General features: G+C 46.7%; 1 protein-coding gene across 1 annotated transcript in view; it reads left to right on the plus strand.

Moving 5' to 3' along the window:
• The window catches only part of LOC142463030 (acyl-coenzyme A amino acid N-acyltransferase 1-like), a 63115-nt gene that overhangs the window by 36058 nt on the left and 5348 nt on the right, over window positions 1-21709 (plus strand). Inside the window, exon 3 of the mRNA XM_075565239.1 lies at window positions 14707-14909. Within this exon, the coding sequence (XP_075421354.1) occupies window positions 14707-14909 (203 nt within the window). The remainder of the gene's footprint in view (window positions 1-14706; window positions 14910-21709) is intronic.

Raw genomic sequence — 21709 nt, forward strand, 5'->3', positions numbered from 1 at the left:
CCATCCCACCGCCTCCCACCCCCTGCCTTCCCACCTCCTCCCACCCCCCGCCTTCCCACCGCCTCCCACCCCCCGCCTTCCCTCCGCCTCCCCCTTCCCACCTCCCCCCCCTTCCCACCACCTCCCCCCCCTTTCCACCACCTCCCCCCCTTCCCACCACCTCCCCCCCTTCCCACCACCTCCACCCTCCCCCCTTCCCACCACCTCCCCCCTTCCCACCACCTCCCCCCTTCCCACCACCTTCCCCTTCCCACCACCTCCCCCCTTCTCTCCCTTTCCACCACCTTCCCCCTCCTCCTCCTTCCCACCACCTCCCCCCTTCCCACCACCTCCCCCCTTCTCCCCCTTCCCCCCCCCGCTCCCCTTCCCCCTCCGCTCTCCTTCCCCCCCCCGCTCCCCTTCCCCCCCCGCTCCCCTTCCCCCGCTCCCCTTCCCCCCCCCGCTCCCCTTCCCCCCCTCCGCTCCCCTTCACCCCCCCTCCGCTCCCCTTTCCACCCGCCCCTCCGCTCCCCTTTCCACCCCCCCCTCCGCTCCTCTTCCCCCCCCCTCCACCTCTTTTTCCCCTTTCCCCTCCCACCCCCTCCCACACTTCCACCCCCTCCTCTAACCCTTCCCCCCCTCCTCTAACCCTTCCCCCCCCTCCTCTAACCCTTCCCCCCCCTCCTCTAACCCTTCCCCCCCTCCTCTAACCCTTCCCCCCCTCCTCTAACCCTTCCCCCCCCCTCCTCTAACCCTTCACCCCCTCCTCTAACCCTTCCCCCCCTCCTCTAACCCTTCCCCCCCCTCCTCTAACCCTTCCCCCCCCTCCTCTAACCCTTTCCCCCCCTCCTCTAACCCTTCCCCCCCCTCCTCTAACCCTTCCCCCCCCTCCTCTAACCCTTCCCCCCCTCCTCTAACCCTTCCCCCCCCTCCTCTAACCCTTCCCCCCCCTCCTCTAACCCTTCCCCCCCCTCCTCTAACCCTTCCCCCCCCTCCTCTAACCCTTCCCCCCCCTCCTCTAACCCTTCCCCCCCTCCTCTAACCCTTCCCCCCCTCCTCTAACCCTTCCCCCCTCATCCACCCCTTGCCCCCCTCCTCCACCCCTTGCCCCCCTCCTCCACCCCTTGCCCCCCTCCTCCCCTTCCCGCCGCCCTTCGCCTTCATGCCCGCCTTACCGCCTCCCCACCCCGCCTCTGCCTTTCACCCGCCCTTACTCCGGCCGCCTCTGCCTTTCACCCACCGCCTCACAGCCGCTGCACGCACTCAACAGAAACCCGCCACACTCGACACATACCTGCCGCCACACACACCTGCTGCCTCCCGCCCCTACGCACCGACATCACTGACCCACCGCCTCACACCCTAGCAGGACCCCCCACTCACAGACAGCACTCACAACCCACGCGCCAGCCGCCGCCGCCTCACACCCTTGCAGGACCCCCACTCACAGACAGCACTCACAACCCACGCGCCACCCGCCGCCTCACACCCTAGCAGGACCCCCACTCACAGACAGCACTCACAACCCACGCACCACCCGCCGCCTCACACCCTAGCAGGACCCCCACTCGCACACAGCACTCACAACCCACGCGCCACCCGCCGCCTCACACCCTAGCAGGACACACGACTCAGATTTTTACATCACTTATGGCACCAAAATATACATTGTACTGTGGTGTGGTTACAATAAACCATTTTTATACAACATCGTATTACATTTTCTTCCATCTTTCTTTTCAATATTATTATCCAACCTTTACAACAAACAGTCACCTATTGTTCCACGATTTATAAATAATACTACCTATTACGCATTTACATCCCGGGCAACGCCGGGTCTCTCAGCTAGTTATATATATATATATATATTTACAGTATATGTATATATATATATATATATATATATATATATATATATATATATATATATATATATATATATATATAAATATATATACATATACTGTAAATATACATATATATATATATATATATATATATATATATACACACACACATTATTTAGGTTACGGTGGGTGAAAAGGTGACTAAAAACCCTCCACTGCATAGCAAATCTTATTATATATTTGTGAAAGCACTGTATGCCTGTCTGCATCTTCCTGTGTCCCTAGGGGAAATCTCATTGGTCCCTTGGGCCGCCTGCCCGCCCCCGCACCTCTCATTGGCCTGAGGCGGAGTGACGACACACACACACACACACACACTCTGTTGCTTGGCCTCAATCTCCCCCGTCAGTTGGACCGCAGCTCACTTTCCACACACCCCCCCCTCCTCTCCCGGTGCCCCTCCTCTCCCGGTGCCCCTCACTCTCTCCCCCCTCCCCACCTCACCCAAATCCCCACGCTCCGCAACATCCCCAGCCGCACCATCACCCTCACCGTGCGCCGCTCCCGGAGAGGGGAAGCGCGGCCCCGGCGCGGGCCTCCTCCTCACGTGCACCGGCTCCCAGACGCAGGGTAAGCGCGGCGCGGGCCTCCTGCCACTCTTGCCCCCCTGCCAGCTTCCCGAACTCACCTCCTGCCCCAGCCAGATGCCACTGGGTCAAGGTAAGTCACCCACCGTCTCCCACCCACGCACTGTCACCCAGTCACCCACACACCCACCCAGTCACCCACACACCCACCCAGTCACCCAGTCACTTTCACCCAGTCACCCACTTTCACCCACCCACTCAGTCACCCAACCACCCACTCAGTCACCCAAACTAAGTCACCCACCCACTCACTCAGTCACCCACCCACTCACTCAGTCACCCACCCACCCACTCACTCAGTCACCCACCCACCCACTCACTCAGTCACCCACCCACCCACTCACTTAGTCACCCACCCACTCACTCAGTCACCCACCCACTCACTCAGTCACCCACCCACCCAGTCACCCACACACCCACCAACCCAGTCACCCGCACACCCACCCACACACCCACCCAGTCACCCAGTCACTTTCACCCAGTCACCCACTTTCACCCAGTCACCCACTCACTCAGTCACCCACCCACTCACTCAGTCACCCACCCACTCAGTCACCCACCCACTCAGTCACCCACCCACTCAGTCACCCACCCATTCAGTCAGTCACCCACCCATTCAGTCAGTCACCCAGTCACCCACCCATGCAGTCAGTCACCCAGTCACCCGGGGAAGCCCAACCCTGTCGTCCGCCCCCCCAAAATTACATCCCGGGCAACGCCGGGTCTCTCAGCTAGTAGCATATAAAAATATTACTTGTGAGCACATTCACATGTCTTAGACAAATCTTTTGGGTGATCATTTGCATGTTATTTCCCAGAATCCCTTGCTGCAGTGGAAGCACTGTATGCTGGGTAATAATGGTGAAAGGCAGGGTTGCAGACCTGTCCAACACATGTGAATGTGCTCACAAGTGATATTCTTTACTGGGGATGTGTGTGTGTGCGTGTGCGTGTGCATATGTGTGTGTGTGTGACGCATGTATCCCCCCCCCCACACCCCCACCCCCGATGTCATCTAGGGACCTTTGTGGGAGAACTACACATATTACCAGGTGTGGTGCAATACCTGCTAGGCTCACAGGAGGCCTGAGCCTCCGCTGATGGGAACATGGGGTGTATCCTGGAATGATACTTACAGCGCCTCCACCTGTGCAGGATTCTAGAGTATAGAATAACCCCTGACACAGGACCCACATACAGTAACCACATATACCAGGTTATGGATAAACAGTTTACTATATGCAGAATGAAACAGGTAGAGAAAGAACCCACATATAGCACTCAGGTTCACTCTCTGGTACACCTGGTACATCTTCAGTTCATCATTTCATACCCTTTATTTTATTTGGTTGCTTATCAATAAAGATAATTTTTAATTACTTCATTAACCACCAGAGAGTGAACCTGAATGCTATATGTGGGTTCTTTCTCTACCTGTTTCATAGTGTATATACACCCATCAGCACCGTTCACCCACACTCACATTGTGGCAGTAGCAGGGGCTCCCCTATTGTTTCATATACTACTGGTATATGCAAAACACAGATAACCATATAACAATAACAGTGTCACGCTGTAACACTAGGCATCACTGGGCCGTAACCCCACACCTTATTCCCCAACACCGTGTACCCAAGACTCCCAAACCCACCCAAGTGTGAGACAGCGCTGCCCACTAGTTTGAGTAGATGGTTGTGCACGTGTTGTGATGAGATACCTGCGTGCAGGTGTTGTACTTGGGATCCCTGATCCAGAAGGATGATCCCACGACGTGATCTGCCTCTACGGTGGATGTCTCCCGCATGGAGTGATCCACCTTTAGAATGTCTCTTATCTCTGCTAGCTGCGCAAGACTATCAAACATGGCGGCACCCTGCAACGGGAGCTGCCGGTCAGCCCGTCGCCACCCGCAACAGCCCCACCTTAGGAGAGGTAAGGAAGGGGTAAATAGAGGACCGAGGAGCCAGAGGGGACCTGGCGATATATATATATATATATATATATATATATATATATATATCTATATATATATATATATATATAGATATATATATATATATATATATATATTCCTGAGAATGAGAAGAAGATGGCAGGACAGAGATATAGTCCATATTTTTATATATATAGATAGAGTTTGAGAGTGCAGTGGATGGGGTTTGGTAAATCGCTTACCTAACACACCTGATTGGTGTGTGTGTCTTTAAACAGAGCCTTTTATCCTGAGCTTGTATGTGCTAAGCTGTGTGATTGAATTGAAGGCTGTGGTGGTAGGGGACTCCATCATTAGGAGGGCAGAGAGCAATGTGTTGCCATGACCGCATGAACCGAACAGTTTGTTTTCTCCCAGAGTCTCTCGTTCAGCACATTATGGATTTGATAGACAGATTGTTCAGAGGAGCTGAAACTGACCCAATGGTCTTGGTACATGTTGGCACCAATGACAAAATTAGAGAAAGATGAAGGGTCCTAAAAAATTATTTCAGGGATCTAGGCCACAAGTTTAAGGCAATGACCTCCAAGGTAGAATTTGCTGGTATACTACCAGTGCCATGCGCTACTGCAGGGAGACAGTTGGAATTTAGGGAGGTTAATGAGGAACCCTTGAGGAGAGCACAGCTATCTACACTGACGTGCAGCACAATTGGAGGATTTGTATTGTTTACCCTTCCCTCCCAGACTCAATACAATTCAGACTTTTCTATAGAGTATCTGTGTAGAAGTGTGTTATTAGAGAGATTATTCTCTCAGCTATGAGGACATTAGTGTCAGTTTGTCTTTAGTTTTATCTGTGGAGCTGTGCATTCTACTGAACACTGAGGATTTACATGAGAATGTATACATCTATGCTGACTCTGGGTTTTTTCTCTACATAGCCTTTTTGTACAGATGTGTGCTTTATTAAGAGAAATTAGTCCTGTTAACGGACAGAACACCAGTGTCAGTTTACTTTAGCTTGCACTTAGGGATTTGTGCGTTTCCCTGACTTACTTAATCCTTTATGCATTATATGACTTCTGTCATAACGTTGATTGTTTGAGGGTTGTTTAAGTGGAGGGGTATTGTAAAGGGAAGTACCACAGACTATTTCTGTTTGTGGGAACGGGCCTGAAGAAGGGGAATTTCGTCCCCGAAACGGTCGTTGCCCCCCTATATCATGTTATACGTCATTCATTTCTCTCCTTTCCGTGTTAACCCCCGCCCCCCCCTATTTTTTTCCCCCCACGGTTGTTGTTCCCTACATATTTCCCCCACCTCCCTCCCTCTCCAGACTTGTGACTGTCTGTGCAGCCCTTGTTTCCATGTAAGACTCTCTCCTAGCCTTTAATAGGGTTGGCTTATGTAATGCAAACAAAATTTCAATACATCATTGTTAGTTCTTCATTGATGCCTTTGATTGTTTTTTTCGTATTGAGTGCTGGGAACCATCATATCTATTAGTTAGGGAGGTTAATGCATGGCTAAAAAAAAGTGGTTAACAAGGTGGGTTTGGGTTGTTTTTAGAGCACTGGGAGTCCTTTTCTGAGAGGTGCTAAATTTATGGTAGGGATGGATTGCACCCCTTATGAAGAGGGTTCTTCTGTGCTAGGGGTGGGTGGATGTTAAAAAGGTTGGACATTTTTAACTAGGAAGGAGGGGGAGGGACAAGAAGAAGGAAATTAACTAGATAGAAATTATAGGAATGGAAAATAGCTAGGAGTCAAGGATGTAGAGTGGGGTGGTGAGACTTTGGCAAGCAGGGAGGAACCCATATTAAATACATATAATATTATCCAAAACAAGTGTGTGCAGCGCACAACATGAGAGAGATGGTCTTTCACTAATATTAACTATATGTATAGACCATAATTGACCATAATTGACCGCAAAAAAAGGGGAGAAGAAGAAAGAAGAACCAGAAAAAGAAAAAGTGAAAGAAAAAGAGAAAAAGACTAGGAAAAATAAAAGATCACTAAAAAATGCTAATAGTAATACTGACAATAATTATATAATATTGAGAAGGGATACAGAGAAAGAGAAGAAGATATAAAGAAATAAACAAAAGAATAAGAAGAAAAGGAGAAGACACGAAAGAATGTATCCTCCATAATATGGGGAGATCCAGATATATGCATTTCTTGAGACTCTCAAGGACTATAGTAATCCATTTGTCATTAATGTTGTTATCACACTTCAAAGATTAGATATAATACTAATCAAGAATTCTATACTAAAACTCATAAATAATCCTCATGAAAAATGCATCCTATCCAGACTCGGAGATTGGAAGATCAAAAGTGGCAATAAATCCCAATATGTATCTTTTGGTATATTCAATAATAAAAAATAATTATTAATGAAGTAAGAAACAATCTCCCTTATAGACTGGTTAAGACATAATCTCTCTAAGAAAATGGATGATTTTCCATTCTATATTTATCCCATCAGGGAACCAAGTCTTCAGAGTGAAAATCTAATATGATTCCCTACAGTCAAGGAATTTAATCATATCACCCCCTCTCTCCTTTTTTACAATTTTTTCTATACCAATGAATGAAAAGTTCTCAGGATCCCCCTCTCTGCATTCAGAGAAGTGTTTAGATACAGGTTGCAGTAAATCCTTTTTTGTAATTAATCTGTGATGTTCCTGCATCCTGATCTTTAAAGCCTTCGTGGTTCTGCCTACGCATCTTTTCCCACGTCCACAACTTACGAGATAAACTACATATGTTGTATTACAGTTGATAAAACTATTAATTTTATGACATTTGTGTGGACTGTGGGAAGAGATCCTGTTAGATGGCTTCATGTATTTACACATATTACAATGGTTACATCTAAATGATCCCCTAGTGGAATAAGTGTCTACATTTCCAGATTGAGGAAGCCAACATACTTTTGCAAATGGTGAAGGCATCAAAACTAGCTCATGTTTGCATAATGGGTGATTTTATTTATCCAGACATAATGGAGCAATGAGATAAGCATTACAACTAAAGGAAATAGGTTATTGGGGGTACTAAAAGATAATTAATTACATGAACCAAAATAATGAGGACCCAACCAGAAGAGGGGATTACTGAATGTGGTCATTCTCTAAACTAAACAGAAGGGAGCCCACCGCTCAGCGTGAAGCAAGTAGATACCCTGAATTGTGGGTGCATCTAAGGAAAAATGGTACACAAAAAGAAGGGGAAACCACAGAGGTGGGGGGGGGGGTAAAAGAAACAAGTCCCTAAATCAATGTACAACCACCCGGAAGTTGCATAAATGGCTATCTATATAGCTATATGTGTTAAGTGGCCCTAAGGAACAACACTGGGATATTTGGAGTTTGGTTATAGATAGATAGGATCATCAGTGCATGAAGGGAAAGCAGGGATGCGGCATGGTGAAGGAGTGGATTAAAATAAACCTTTATTGAAGTTGCGCATAAAATAAAGACTGAAGATTAACAGTGGAAGAGATAGTAACAATTACTATAAACAATAGTCTGTGACTAGGACGCAACAGTACCACCAGTGGTGGGTGGTGGTGGCAGTGGCGGTGGCAGTGGAGGAGGTGGTGGTGGTGGTGGAGGTGGTGGTGGTGGTGGGGGTGGTGGTGGTGGGGGTGGTGGTGGGGGTGGGTGTGGTGGGGGTGGGTGTGGTGGGGGTGGTGGTGGTGGGTGGTGGTGGCAGTGGCGGTGACAGTGGAGGAGGTGGTGGTGGGGGTGAGGGTGGGGGTGGTGGTGGTGGGGTGGTGGTGGCGGTGGGGGTGGGGGTGGGGGTGGTGGTGGCGGTGGTGGGGGTGGGGGTGGTGGCAGTGGTGGGGGTGGGGGTGGTGGCGGTGGGGGTGGTGGTGGTAGGGGTGGGGGTGGTGGTGGGGGTGGTGGTGGTGGTGGTGGCGGTGGGGGTGGTGGCGGTGGTGGTGGTGGGGGTGGTGGTGGTGGGGGTGGGGGTGGCGGTGGCAGTGGTGGGTGGTGGTGGTGGGGGTGGCGGTGGCGGTGGTGGTGGGTAGTGGTGGTGGTGGTGGTGGGGGTGATGATGGTGGTCCTTTTGCACTTTTTGAGGCTACTAGAATACAAGTAGTTTGTAAAAATTGCGCGTTCGGTCATTCCACACAGATTTGCACAGCTGAAATGAAACTGCTTCTAAAAAAGCCTTTTAGACATGAATGGACGTGCGAGAAGGGCTTAGACTAGGATAGCAAAGCATGCAAATCCGCTTCTAAATTGTCACAATTCTGAGCTACAAGAATAGGCCCCTTATAGTCTTAGGGGCCTATTCTGGTAGCTCCGAAGTGTAACAACCCGCTTTTAAATGAATTGGCATGCTTTGCTATTCTGTAAGCCCTTATTGCATGTCCAAACCTCGTCTAAATGGCTTTTTTATAAGCAGTTTCACTCTTGCTCTGAGAATCCGATCGGTTTGTCAAAAAAGCCTCCAACTCTCATTTTTTGCTCACAACTGCTATTATCATAGCTCCGTTACAGAAACCGCTTCTAAAAACTCAAAAAACAATAACACCACCTGAAGGATGGCGAGACTGGTATTGCGAGTTACATCTACAGCCTGAAATATGAGTTTTAATGAGACAGCAAAATCCATCTCAGACTGAGGATGGAGTTAGCAGCATCTCTGGTCGTTCTGCTTCAAAAGCAAGTACAAACTGTGCGATTTGGCTGTTAAATCCTGCGGTTTGTAACTTTTGTTAGACGTGGTTTAGAAGAAACGGTTTGCAGAATACCGATGAGAAAATAAAATATAGGACCCTTTCAGTGTGAGATGAGTAGGCAAATTATTGGAGATAAGGAAAAAGCAGAGGTATTACATTAATTATTTCCCTCTGTGTTTACCAGGGAGGAATAAATTAAACAAATAGTTCCACAGGAGGAAACCACAACCTCTGTACTAAAGAACAATTAGTTAACTGAGGAAGAAGTTCATAAGCAGCTTGATAAAATTAAAGTACCTGGCCCCGATGGCATACTGCTGCAACCCCTTTTATTCTAAAACATCACCGCATTTTTCCAGGATTTTTTTTCAAATGCTACGCACTTCACCGGGTGCATGCCGCATTCATGTTGCGTTCTCAGCCGCGGTTCATGCGTGGTTCATGCGCGGTTCATGCGCAGTTCATGTGTTTATTGAGAATGGTTCGGATTTAATAGGTTGCAATTCTTCGCGTGTCCGCCAGATGGCAGATATTCATGAATTGTAATGCACGTGCGCTTCAGTAATGTGTCGACTTGCAGGTGTTTCGTTTAAAACAGATACCACAGTGGCTATTGTAAATTGGCATTGGGACTGAAGGAAGAGGTTACAATAACACAGGGCTACAGGGTACAGCTGCATGAAGTTCAAAGATAATGACATACTTTAATTTCAAAAGGCAGTTCATCATAATAATATGATCCCTACACCCCCAAATACAGTACGTAAAAAGCACACAAATCAACCATGTGCAGTCAAACGCACAGGGTCGCAGTCAAAAGCTACAGCACAGATTGAATATCATAATATCAAGATGGCTTTGCAGGCTTGTGGAGAAAATAAAAATAAAAAAATTAGAATTTTTTTTTATTATTTTGTTTTTTGGTCACTCACTCAAGCAAGCAGTGGTGGGTGAAGTTACAGGCGCATGCGCAGTAATCACCTGCTGTCAAGCAGGAATGTGATTGAAACCAGAAAGACACACGTTCAAAGGAATGGTGTGGGAGAGATGTACTGCATTGTAGAGAAGATAAGAAGTTGAAATACCCTGCAGTGCAGTAAATTATCCTGTGTGTGTCTGAGCGAGGGGAGAGCGCTGTATATGCCGAAATGTGACACTGTTACAGTATTGTACATGCCTATGCGTTTCAACAATTTTCAAATGAGACATACAGTACTGCAAATGCATGTATACTTTAAATATGCAAATTTACAATTACTGCGCACGCACACACAGACTGTGTACTGACGTACAGTAGGTTGAACCGCGAAGGTCTTAGACTTCAAAGACAACAGCTCGCAAACGCCCCCCTGAGTTTTTAGATGGCATTGCAGTATTGCAGACAGCGAGAATAAAATGCTAATATCACGAGCGCTAAAATAACGCAATTCACTCCGGACCAAAAAAAAAAAAGAAAAACGCCTCTGACCGAGATTATCAGAGAGCCGCGGATCCTGCCGATTTAGGCTAAACACGGCCGCCACTGTACATACATAGTCAAACAACTACATTTAATATTCAAGGACTCCATTTCCACAGGCTCAGTACAGGTCATTACCCATGGAGACTGGGATGGCAGATACAATAGATTTGTTAAAAAAAATGTTGGACATCTTTTTAGACAGGGAAGGTATAAAGGGATATACCAAATAAGTAAACATGAGAAGGATGTTGATCCAGGGAATAATCCGATTGCCAATATTTGGAGTCGGGAAGGAATTTATTTTCCCCCTTATGAGATATCATTGGATGATATGTCACTGGGGTTTTTTTTTTGCCTTCCTCTGGATCAATAAGCAAGTATAGATATAGGATAAATGATCTGTTGTCTAAATTTAGCACAGGTTGAACTTGATGGACGTACGTCTTTTTTCAACCTCATCTACTATGTAACTATGTAACCATGTAACAATGTAATGTGTGCGACATTATTTCACCAATTAACAGCATGTCCCATTTTAATTCAGAATATCATAGAGGATTCAATAGCAAGCATTGTCTGTGCAGATTACAACATATCCCACCATAACACACTAGCAATGAAGGCTAGGTACTTCTATTTAGTATTGAGCAACTTCATCATAAAATGTATCTGAATCCAGGGAAAAAACAGGGGAGTGTGAAGGGGAAGTTCCAATATAGTAGTGTCCCCATGTTGTGGGTTCTGATCCTGTTGAGTCTGACATTTAAGTCTAAGCGCCCCTTCATCACAAAGGCCCTTATACTTCTCAGTAGGTGTTTGACACCAGTACCCCCTTCATCACACAAGGGTCCTTACTCTTGGAAGTAGTAGTGTAATGGAAATATTTTAGAAGGTGTGACTTATTTAAATATCCTTTGCAAACCTATTAGCATATCTCTCAGGGTACCTACGGTGTGCTCCTTTTTCAGGACAGGCATTTCACCCTAACTTATTCGGAGGGAAATTTGAGGAGATATATATACAACTGGAGACACTTCTAAATTGGAACTCTTCCCCCCTTCCCCCCACTCAGCCCAGGCCCCAGAGGAAACCCACAATTCCTAACCTGACTTGAGATGCAAGTTCTTTGAAGTGGTTTAGCCTTTTGCATTTTTCGGAGCTACAGTACTAGAATTTAGCTAGTTTACAAAAATTGCGTGTTTGGTCATTCCACGCAGATTTGTACTGCCGGAATGAATCCGCTTCTAAAAAAGCCTTTAAGACACGGATTGGACATGCAAGAAGGGTTTACAGATTACAAAGCCAAAGAGCACTTTAGAAGCTGATTGACATACTTCAGAGCTACGAGAATAGGCCCCTTGGAATTCATGTAGCATGGGAAAATGACGTTTAGTTAGTGGATACCCAGGAGTCAGCTATCTCAATGTCTTCCCAAGAAGATTCTGGACTGTTGAGTATAAGATTGGAAGACTGTGGGAATAGAGGAGCTAATTTGTGGTGTATGATATACACTACCGACACACTTTATTAAAGTGTGGCCGGTACCGCAAGCCAGGAGATTTCCCGGCTTGCTAGTGGCTGCCCCTCGGCGTGCCGCGCGTCATAGACGCGCGGTCACGCGTCTTCGGGAGCGTGCGCCCCCTGCACACGCGTCCAGGGGCTCCCCGAGGGAGCCCTGGTGTCCCGCGATCGCGGGACAGCGGCAGGGGGTTCCGGGGGACCCGGCGGACCCGGCAGCGGTAGGGAGAGCGCCCCGATCGGAGGGCGCTCTTCCGCTGCTTCGGCGCGCGCCCGTCACTCTCGGGCGCGCGCCAGGCTACTGCTGCGGCCAAGAACGGGCAAATGCTCGAATAAACTTGGCCGCAGCAGTAATAGTAAGATGGAAATAAATTGGCAAACCTGCATTACAGAAAGAAATAGGAGTTCAACATTTTACACCTATAACTCACTGAGAAGTAGTGATATTATAGTTTGCCGACTTGGAATGCAATTCCCTCTACAATCTTTTAGAAAAACATTATGGTGAAACGTACGTCGGGGCTGTCTCCTCGTTTGTACTCTCTATGTACCTCCGTGTCTTCACTACCTATCTTCACGTGGATCCCCGGTATACAGCAGCGATTTAGTGAACAATGTTACCAGACTACTTAAAGCGGCTTTACTGATGCTCAGGACTTCAGCTATCAGCTCTCAGCTGTGGCTAAGTATTTGCACAGCCCTGCTCAAGTAATATTAACTCTCAGCATCATACTAGGAGCCCTATTTACTTTTGTCTAAACAGCGGAGTGGTTCTGATCAACTTAATACAACAGATAGCCATTCTTTAAAGGCTTATCTACATGTGTTGATTATATTGCTTACTGTATGCTTGACACAATTTTTTACATTGTTAGGTCTCTATTGCTGCTATTTTATTACTACCAGGTTTGCATGTACCCTAGGTGTATACAGGTATATCTATGCTGCTGATTGAGGGTTCTTTTTGTTCCATCAGATTCTATGCAGACCGGCTGGTCTTGTAGGTGGGAGGCTGATTTCATGCCTCATCACCTTCATATTGTGTATCATCAGTTACCTTCATGCTTTCATGTGCAGGCTTAGTGGCTTTATTCCTATTAGGGGCTTCATTTTATTATTTGATATTGAGGAGATACAAGAGATTGTTTTAACACTTGTGTGTTTTTCTTGATGTAATTATTAGTGCATTTGTATACTTTTGCATACCAGAGTCCTTTTTGTTGGATACTTTTCTCTTTCTTGTTTATACATATACATTATCCCCAGCACCCCGTCAGTAGCTGTTTACTTTATAGCTTTATTTATCTGATTTAGGTACATGTTATTTTTTGATCAGTTGCAGGCATTTCTTTTTGATATATATATATATATATATATATATATATATATATATATATATATATATAGTTTCAAACTCAAATGATTTGATACACATTCAAATAAAATATTGCAAAAAAAATTCTGTGCAAAACAAAAACTAATACAACAGATATTTTTATACATTGTAAAAAACAGGAAGCATAAAAAGAACTTGTTATCATAGAATGCATGGTTACATGCAGTGGTGAAGAGCTGTTCCAGAAAAATATTTATTTGGGAGGAGAAAAAACATAACAGAGGTTCACCTTTCTCCCCACATGGTGTGAAAATTCACCCTTCTGTTTGGGGCAATAGGACATTGGGCTCCTGGTGAACCCTTTTGGCCATGCTGCATTATTCAAGAAAAGGAGAGGATGGGAAGGTAAACTAGGATCAATGCAGCAATTACTGTACAATAGGATGAAGAGGGGGATGTTGAACCCCATTGTCCTTCCTTCTCACTGTCCTTTTCTCCCTATGATCTACTGCTCTATTCTTTCTATCCCATGAACTCTTAGTTCCCTTTGTTACTTCTATCATATTTTGTTCTCTGGGGATTTTCGCCCCTTCTCTTTTCCTTACTCATCTTACCCCATGCATGTGCTCTTTTCTCTATGGAACTCCCCCTCTCTCCCATGCAGTCTCTTCTCACTTCCATATGCTCTTCTCTCCCCATATCCTTCAGCAGCGGCTTAGCTGCAGATGTTAACTGGAGAGACATTGAAGCTTTACGTTGCTCTTCCCATAGACATAAGGGAGAGTGCCTACCAGCATCTTACTTTCCTTGGTTCCTTCTGGTTTCCACAGAAATTTTAATATTTACTGCCATAGGTATCAACCTGAGGCCCCTGATAGTTTCACATACTATGCTGCTTAGAGTCCACTTAGAGTGTAAGCTCTTTGCGACAGGGTCTCCTTTTGCATTATGTTCTCATTTACCTGGTGCACTTCTCCCCATTGTTTGTCATTTATTTACCTTGTATTGTAATTTTGTGGAGCGCTGTGTACATTGTTGGGGTTATGTAAATACAATTATACGTACATACATACTTACATACATACCACGTGAGTAAGGGCAGTTACAGTAAATGGCCCTAGTACAAAGACCAGGCTGGGCTTAAATAGTTTGTCTGAAGGGCCCAGACCACTTTGAGTTTCTATTTTGAGACAGCAGCATGATATGTTATCTCTTAGTGAAAAGGGGTATAGCTAATTATTGAAATCTTAACGATTGTTTCCTTTTATATACTAACAGGGACGGGTCCATTTCCTGGCATCATAGATATATTTGGTGGAGTTGGAGGCCTCATAGAATATAGAGCCAGTCTTTTGGCCAGGCATGGTTTTGTGGTTCTAGCGCTGGCCTTTTGCTCATATGAAGACCTTCCAAGGTCATTTCAAAAATTGGATCTGGACTACTTTGAAGAAGCTGCTGAACTGCTTTTGAGGCATCCAAAGGTATGTACTGTGGTGTCATTTCTCCTACAAGCTACATTATTTATTTATTTCAAAGGTTTTCTAACGTATTACTCACCAAGAAAAGGAAATGGGGGAGGGAAAGAGAGTGGGTGAGAGAGAGAGGGGGGAGAGCAGTGAGAGCGGGAGGCTGGATAGGGATAAAGGGGGTAGAGAGAGTGGGGGGCAGAATAAGCCTCTATCTACTCTTCTGTGCTACACTGCTCTCTTACGCCTGCATTACACATCCACACTTTCAATCATATTACACATATATCTGGTAACTCTTTCAAGTTTTTTCAACTTAACAAGGGGAAAAATAAATATCGTTCAATCATATTGCTCATATTCTGCAATATCTGGTAACTCTCTACCACCTGCATCCAAATATGCCCTCCCTATTGCCTTTTTCTGTTTGCGGTTTCCTCACTCCTTTGTAAAGTTTTCTATTCTCTCCAGCTTCCCCACTCTCCCCCTACCCCATTTCTTCATCTCCTTCTCTCTACCTTCGCCTCTGCCCATACACTGCCCCATTATTTGCATACCTCTAGACCACAGAGTTATGACTATCACCAGCTATAAGAACCACAACCACCAGAAGTAGGAGAAGCCATAGCATAGGGTCACTCAGACAGGAAGATATATATTGGGTAATGAATTCCACATTTTAACTGTCCTTACTGTAAAGAACCCTTTCATTTGTTGCTGGTGAAATCTCTTTCCTCCACCTTAAAGTATGTCCCAGTGTCGTTTGTACTGCTTTTGAGATGAATAGTTCTTTTGAAAACTCCATGTATTGTCCCTGAAAATATTTGTATGTACAGTAGTTATCATATCCCCTCTTAGACGCCTCTTTTCTAATGTAAAGAAATTTAATTTAGCTAGCCTCTCCTCATAAATCAGATTATCCATCCCCTTTATTAATTTTGTGGTTCTTCTCAAAAGTTTTCTAGTTCCATAATGTCTCTTTTATGGAGTGGTGCCCAAAACTGTACTCCATATTTATGGTGTGATATTACTATGGCAATGGTAGTAATTCAGAAAATACTACCTCGGAGGTTCTTGCCTTAAGCTTGTGGCATAGATCTCTGAAGTCATTTTTTTAGGACTCTCCATCTTTAACTTTGTCATTGGTGCCAACGTGTACCAAGACCGCCGGCTCAGTCCCAGCCCTTCCCAACAATCTGTCTACCTGCTCCACAATTGGCCGAATTCAAGCCCCCGGGAGGCAACAAACTGTTTGGTTTAGGCGGCCATGGCATCAGATTGCCCTATCTACCTGCCTAATAATGGAGTCCCCTACCAGCACAACCTTTCTCGGCTCTGCGTATCCGGAGTCCCCTCTGTGCTGGAGGAACTATTCCCCTGGCTGCTAGAAGAATCTGTCTCCCCCAGCCTTGCAATTTGTGCCCCGACACTACCAATATGTTCACTCAATCTGGCAAATCTAATGGAATGACTGGAGTGGAGTTCACTATGGAATATAAAGTGCTAACAATTTACTGTAGTTCTACATACCTTGTTTCTCACCTTCCTTGTTCTAACTCTACACAAAACAAACAGTGCCCCTTCTGGTTCTAACTCCACACTTAATGCAAACAGCACTTGAAATCAAACAGTAATTCAGTCACACAGATGAGGGCAAGTAAGCTTTTTACTGTAGGGTCCTTCAAATGAACAGACACCAGTGCTGGTGTTGGATGGCACTAGTACAGGTGGCACAGTAGCACTACTAATCATCTGAGCTTAGCTAGGCTCTATAAATCGCGGTTCCAGGCATGTGGTTGTCTAGTATCAGCTCTTGAAATAGGCTCTTATCCATAATTCCCAAGTGTATATGTCGATTATGTTGTTGTACATTGACCGTCAAGTCTCATCTGGTACGACAGCAGATGGTGGTGGTATTGGAGTGGGGGGGGGGGGGGGGCACAGTGGACACTGGTATTGTTGGGGATGAGTACTAGAGGGTGGCTGCTGGCACTTTAGGTAAACACATCAACAATCGTAGTTTCATAGATACAATACAGGGATCATTTCTCAGCCAGTTGGGTGTAGCATCCACCACCACCAGCCTCACCAATTCAGCATTACCATTAGCCTCACACTCATGCTGCATGTGAAAAAAGGTTCCTATTTAGTGGAAGTAGGAATATAAGTTAGATAACTTGTCTGATTTGAGTATTGCTGTCACTGGTGACCAGAGCTTTGGCCTCCTCAAATTCTTCTGTGGCCCACAAAGCTCCCTCATAAAATGTTACTGGCTGGCAAATAATTTGTATTGCCGCTCAATGAGCTACATCTCAATGATACAGTCATTCACAGCTTTGAGCTGCTGCTTCAGGACCTGTTGCTTCAGGACCTGTTGTAGCACTAAAATATGAAATTATGTCAATTGCAAGTAATCTACTGTGTTGATCGTGATTAATGATGGCAGTGGAGAAGGATTTGGAAGTGCTTGTAGACAGCAGGCTTAACAGTAGTGCCCAAAGTCATGCAGTAGCTGCAAAGGCAAAAAGATCTTATCTTGCATTAAATGGGGAATAGATGGAAGGGAAGTAAACATAAGTATGCCCTTAATCAAGCCTTAGTAAGACAACACCTTGAATCTGGAGTACAATTTTGGGCACCACTCCTTGGAAAATATATTATGGAACTAGAGAGAGTGCAGAGTAGAGCCACCAAATTAATAAAGAGGATGGACAATTTAATTTATGAGAAGAGGCTAGCTAAATTAGATTTATTTACATTAGAAAAGAGGCGTCTAAGAGGGGATATGATAACTATATACAAATATATTCGGGGACAGAACAAAGAGCTTTCAAAAGAACTATTCATCCCAAGGGCAGTACAAAGGACCTGGGGCCATCCCTTAAGTTTGGATGAAAGGAGATTTCACCAGTGACAAAGGAAAGGGTTACATCTGTGGCTGGCATTGCTATATGAGTGCTGGCTTGCTTGGTCTCTGTCACGGGAGTATAGGAGTGCTCACCACAAACCGGACTGCTCCGCGAGATACAGGCAAACCACCGCCCTACAGCCGCGTGAGCGGGTCCGGTAAGCAGAGTAGTGATGGATAGCCTGGGTCGGGGCAGGAGAGTGTAGAATCGTAGAGGTACTTGCCGGAGTCAGGGTCTGAGAGATCAAGAATAGTCGAAGTCCAAAGCCAGGGTTGAGGAGAGGAGAAGGCAGAGGTCCGTAGAGCGAGCCGGGGTTCAAGGGTGCCAGAGATCAGGAGTCCGGATTCAAAGCAAGGGTCTGTAACAGAACGACAAGAGCAGACTTTGTAGTAGCTTGTAGCAGGCACAAGTAGAGACTGACTATGCTCAGCAATCAACTCTGGGCTGGTAGCACTATATACCAAGAGGGACCAATGGGAACTACCAGCAGTGACGTCAGATGTAGATAGAGCACTGATAGGCTGAGGCTGGATGCAGGACAGGTGTGAGAAGAACAAGATCATTGACGGCAGTGGAGGTGGCCATACTTGCAAGCGCACGTGCTTACGTACGCGCGACACCCGTGGAGGCGGAGGAAGCGGAAGTATGCCGGGGAGGTAAGCCGCAGACGTCAGCGTGCGCAGGGGTCTGCCCCGGCAGCATGCACGTCCGACAGGAGGGAGAGAGGAGGCGACGCGAGGGCGGATGCTGAGCGCCCCGGCGGCGGGGGAGATAAGCGCCGGAGCAGAGGAGCGGGACGCCTCCCGCTGCGTCCTTACAGTACCCCCCTCCTCCCCTTCAGGGTCAGCCTCCGGACGATCCATACAAGGCATTAAAGGGAACTTAAGATGAAATGCCCGGGTCAGCCTGGGAGCATGTTCCTGGTCCTGCGGAATCCAGGACTTTTCTTCGGGACCAAAGCCCTTCCAATGTACCAAATATTGGAGTCCTCCTCTAGAGATACGAGAGTTCAAGATAGACTGCACCTCGAACTCCTCTTGTCCGTCTACCAGTCTGGGACGTGTGAACCCTGAGGATTAGGTATGAATGGCTTCAGTAGAGAGTAGTGGAAGGTAGAGGGAATCCTCATAGTTGTGGGCAATTTCAGACGCTAGGTGACTGGATTAATTTTCTCCAATATAGAGAATGGACCGATATATCGGGGTGCCAGTTTTGGGGATGTGACTTTTAAACGTATGTTCTTTGTGGATAACCATACCTTTTGACCCGGGGCATAATTGAGTGGTTTCTGACGATGGCGATCAGCCTATCTTTTCTGCATAGCAGTGGCCCGTCTGAGATTATCCTGAATCCTAGACCAGGAAGCTTGAAGATCCCGAATCCTCTCCTCCGCGGCCGGAACTCCTTTACTAGGACAAGACTGAGGAAAAGTAGAGGAGTGGAAGCCATAATTAGGAAAAATGGGGACTGTAGAGTGGACTCATTCCTGAGATAATTATGAGCGAATTCTGCCCATGGGAATAGATCAAGCCAATTGTCCTGAGAGTCGGATATGAAACAACGAAGGAACTGCTCTAGAGACTGGTTGGTTCGTTCAGTTTGACCATTGGTCTGTGGGTGGTATCCAGAGAAGAAGTGAAGCGCCACGTTAAGTTTTTTACAGAAGGCCCTCCAGAATCTCGAAACAAACTGCGACTCATGATCAGAGACTATGGTTTGGGGTGACCCATGGAGCCTGAAGACTTCCCTCACAAATACTTTGGCAAGTTTAGGAGCGCTGGGTAAACCTTTGAGTGGGATAAAGTGTGCTTGTTTAGAAAAGCGGTTGACCACTACTAGTATCGTGTCCATTCCCTTAGATTTGGGGAGGTCAACAATAAAGTCCATCGAGAGATGTTCCCATGGTCAGTCAGGAATGGGGAGGGGTTGCAGGAGTCCTGGAGGTTTATTCCGTGGTGTCTTGTTTTGTGCGCAGGTGGGACATGCTGAGACGTAATGCTGAATATCCTTTCGCATGCCTGCCCACCAGAAGGTTCGTTGCAAGAGGTCTATAGTCCTTTTGATCCCTGGATGACCTGACGTCTTGGCCGCATGCCTCCATTGCATTACCGTCAGGTGAAAGGTAGGGGGTGTGAAGTCGTCCAACTGGCACTCTGAGACCCTGAGGAATCTGATCTTTAACCTTGGTGATTTCTGCCAGTGTGTCGAAGGTATTGGCCGAAAGGACACATTTAGGGGGAAGGATAGTCTCTTGGTGGTCCTCGTCTTATCTTCTACTGCGAATTGACAAGACAGTGCGTCCGCTTTAACATTTTTTGAGCCCGGGAGGTATGAAATAAGGAAGTTGAATCGGGTGAAGAAGAGGGACCAACGTGCCTGCCGGGAACTCAGACGGCGGGCAGTCTCAATATACAAGAGGTTTTTATGGTCCGTAAGGATGGTGATGGGGTACTTGGCACCCTCCAGCAGGTAACGCCACTCCTCCAAGGCCATTTTGATCGCGAGGAGTTCACGGTTACCCACGTCATAATTCCGTTCTGCTGCAGAGAACGTCTTAGAAAAGAATGAACAGGGATGCAATCTGGCCTGTGGGTTCTTTCTTTGGGATAAGATCGCCCCTGCTCCTATGTCCGAAGCATCTACCTTGAAGGTGAAGGGCTGTCCTGGATCCGTATGCACTAAGATGGTGCTGTAACAAAAGCTTTTTTGAGAACCTCAAATGCCGTGATAGCGTCAGGAGGCCATAGTGCTGGATTGGCGATCTTCTGGGTGAGGGATGTGATGGGTGCGACAACGGTAGAAAAATTCTTTATGAACCTGCGGTAATAATTGGCAAAGCCTAAGAACCTCTGTAACGCTTTCAGGGAGAGGGGCCGGGGCCAGGGCCAATCTATGACTGCTTTCAGCTTAGCAGGGTCCATAGCAAGTCCTGTGTCCGAGATAATATATCCCAAATAATGAAGTGGATGACTGGTGGAACTGGCTTTTTCAAGTTTAGCGAACAGACGGTTCTCCCGCAACCTGAAAAGTACTTGTTTGACATGTCTAGTGTGTTCCAGGAGAATATAAGGCTATCATCCAGGTAGACCACCAAGTGCTGATCCAAGAGGTCTCTGAAGAAGTCATTAACGAAATCCTGGAAGACTGCGGGAGCGTTGCAAAGACCGAAGGACATCACCAGGTACTCATAGAGCCCATCCCACGTGTTGAAGGCCGTCTTCCACTCATCTTACTGATGGATACGGACCAAGTTGTAGGCTCCCCAGAGGTCCAGCTTGGAGAAGATAGTGGCACCCTGTAAACTATCGAAAAGTTCAGCAATCAAGGGTAGTGGATACCGATTCTTGACAGTCACCTTGTTGAGGCCACGATAATCAATACATGGGCGCAACATGCCATCCTTCTTCTTTACGAAAAAAAAGCCTGCCCCTGCCGGCGAAGAAGACTTATGAATAAAGCCTCTCTGGAGGTTCTCCTGGATGTATTGTTTCATTGCCTTGGTCTTGGGGGGGGGGGGGGGGCAGCGGGAAAGGTACAACCTCTGGGGGGAATAGCGCCGGGAAGAAGATCTATAGAGCAATCATAGGCACGATTGGGTTGTAATTCCTCAGCCTGAATCTTGTCAAAGATGTCTCTGAAGTCCCCATAGACATCCAGAAGGAGGGAGTTACTAGATTCTGGACACGTGGCTCCTATAAGAGCTTTGGGGAAATCCAGACAAACCTCTCGACACCGGCCTCCCCAGGTAATGGGCTGTGACTGGAGCCAGTCAATCTGGGGGTAGTGAAGCTGGAGCCAGGAAAGGCCCAGTATCATATCTACCGCCGGCGTTTGAATGGCATCCAGCTGAATGTTTTCGGAATGGTAACCGGTCATTTTGAGACGGAGGGGAACGGTCTGCTGTGA

The sequence above is a fragment of the Ascaphus truei genome, chromosome 11 (assembly GCF_040206685.1).
Source record: "Ascaphus truei isolate aAscTru1 chromosome 11, aAscTru1.hap1, whole genome shotgun sequence".
Lineage (NCBI taxonomy): Eukaryota > Metazoa > Chordata > Amphibia > Anura > Ascaphidae > Ascaphus > Ascaphus truei.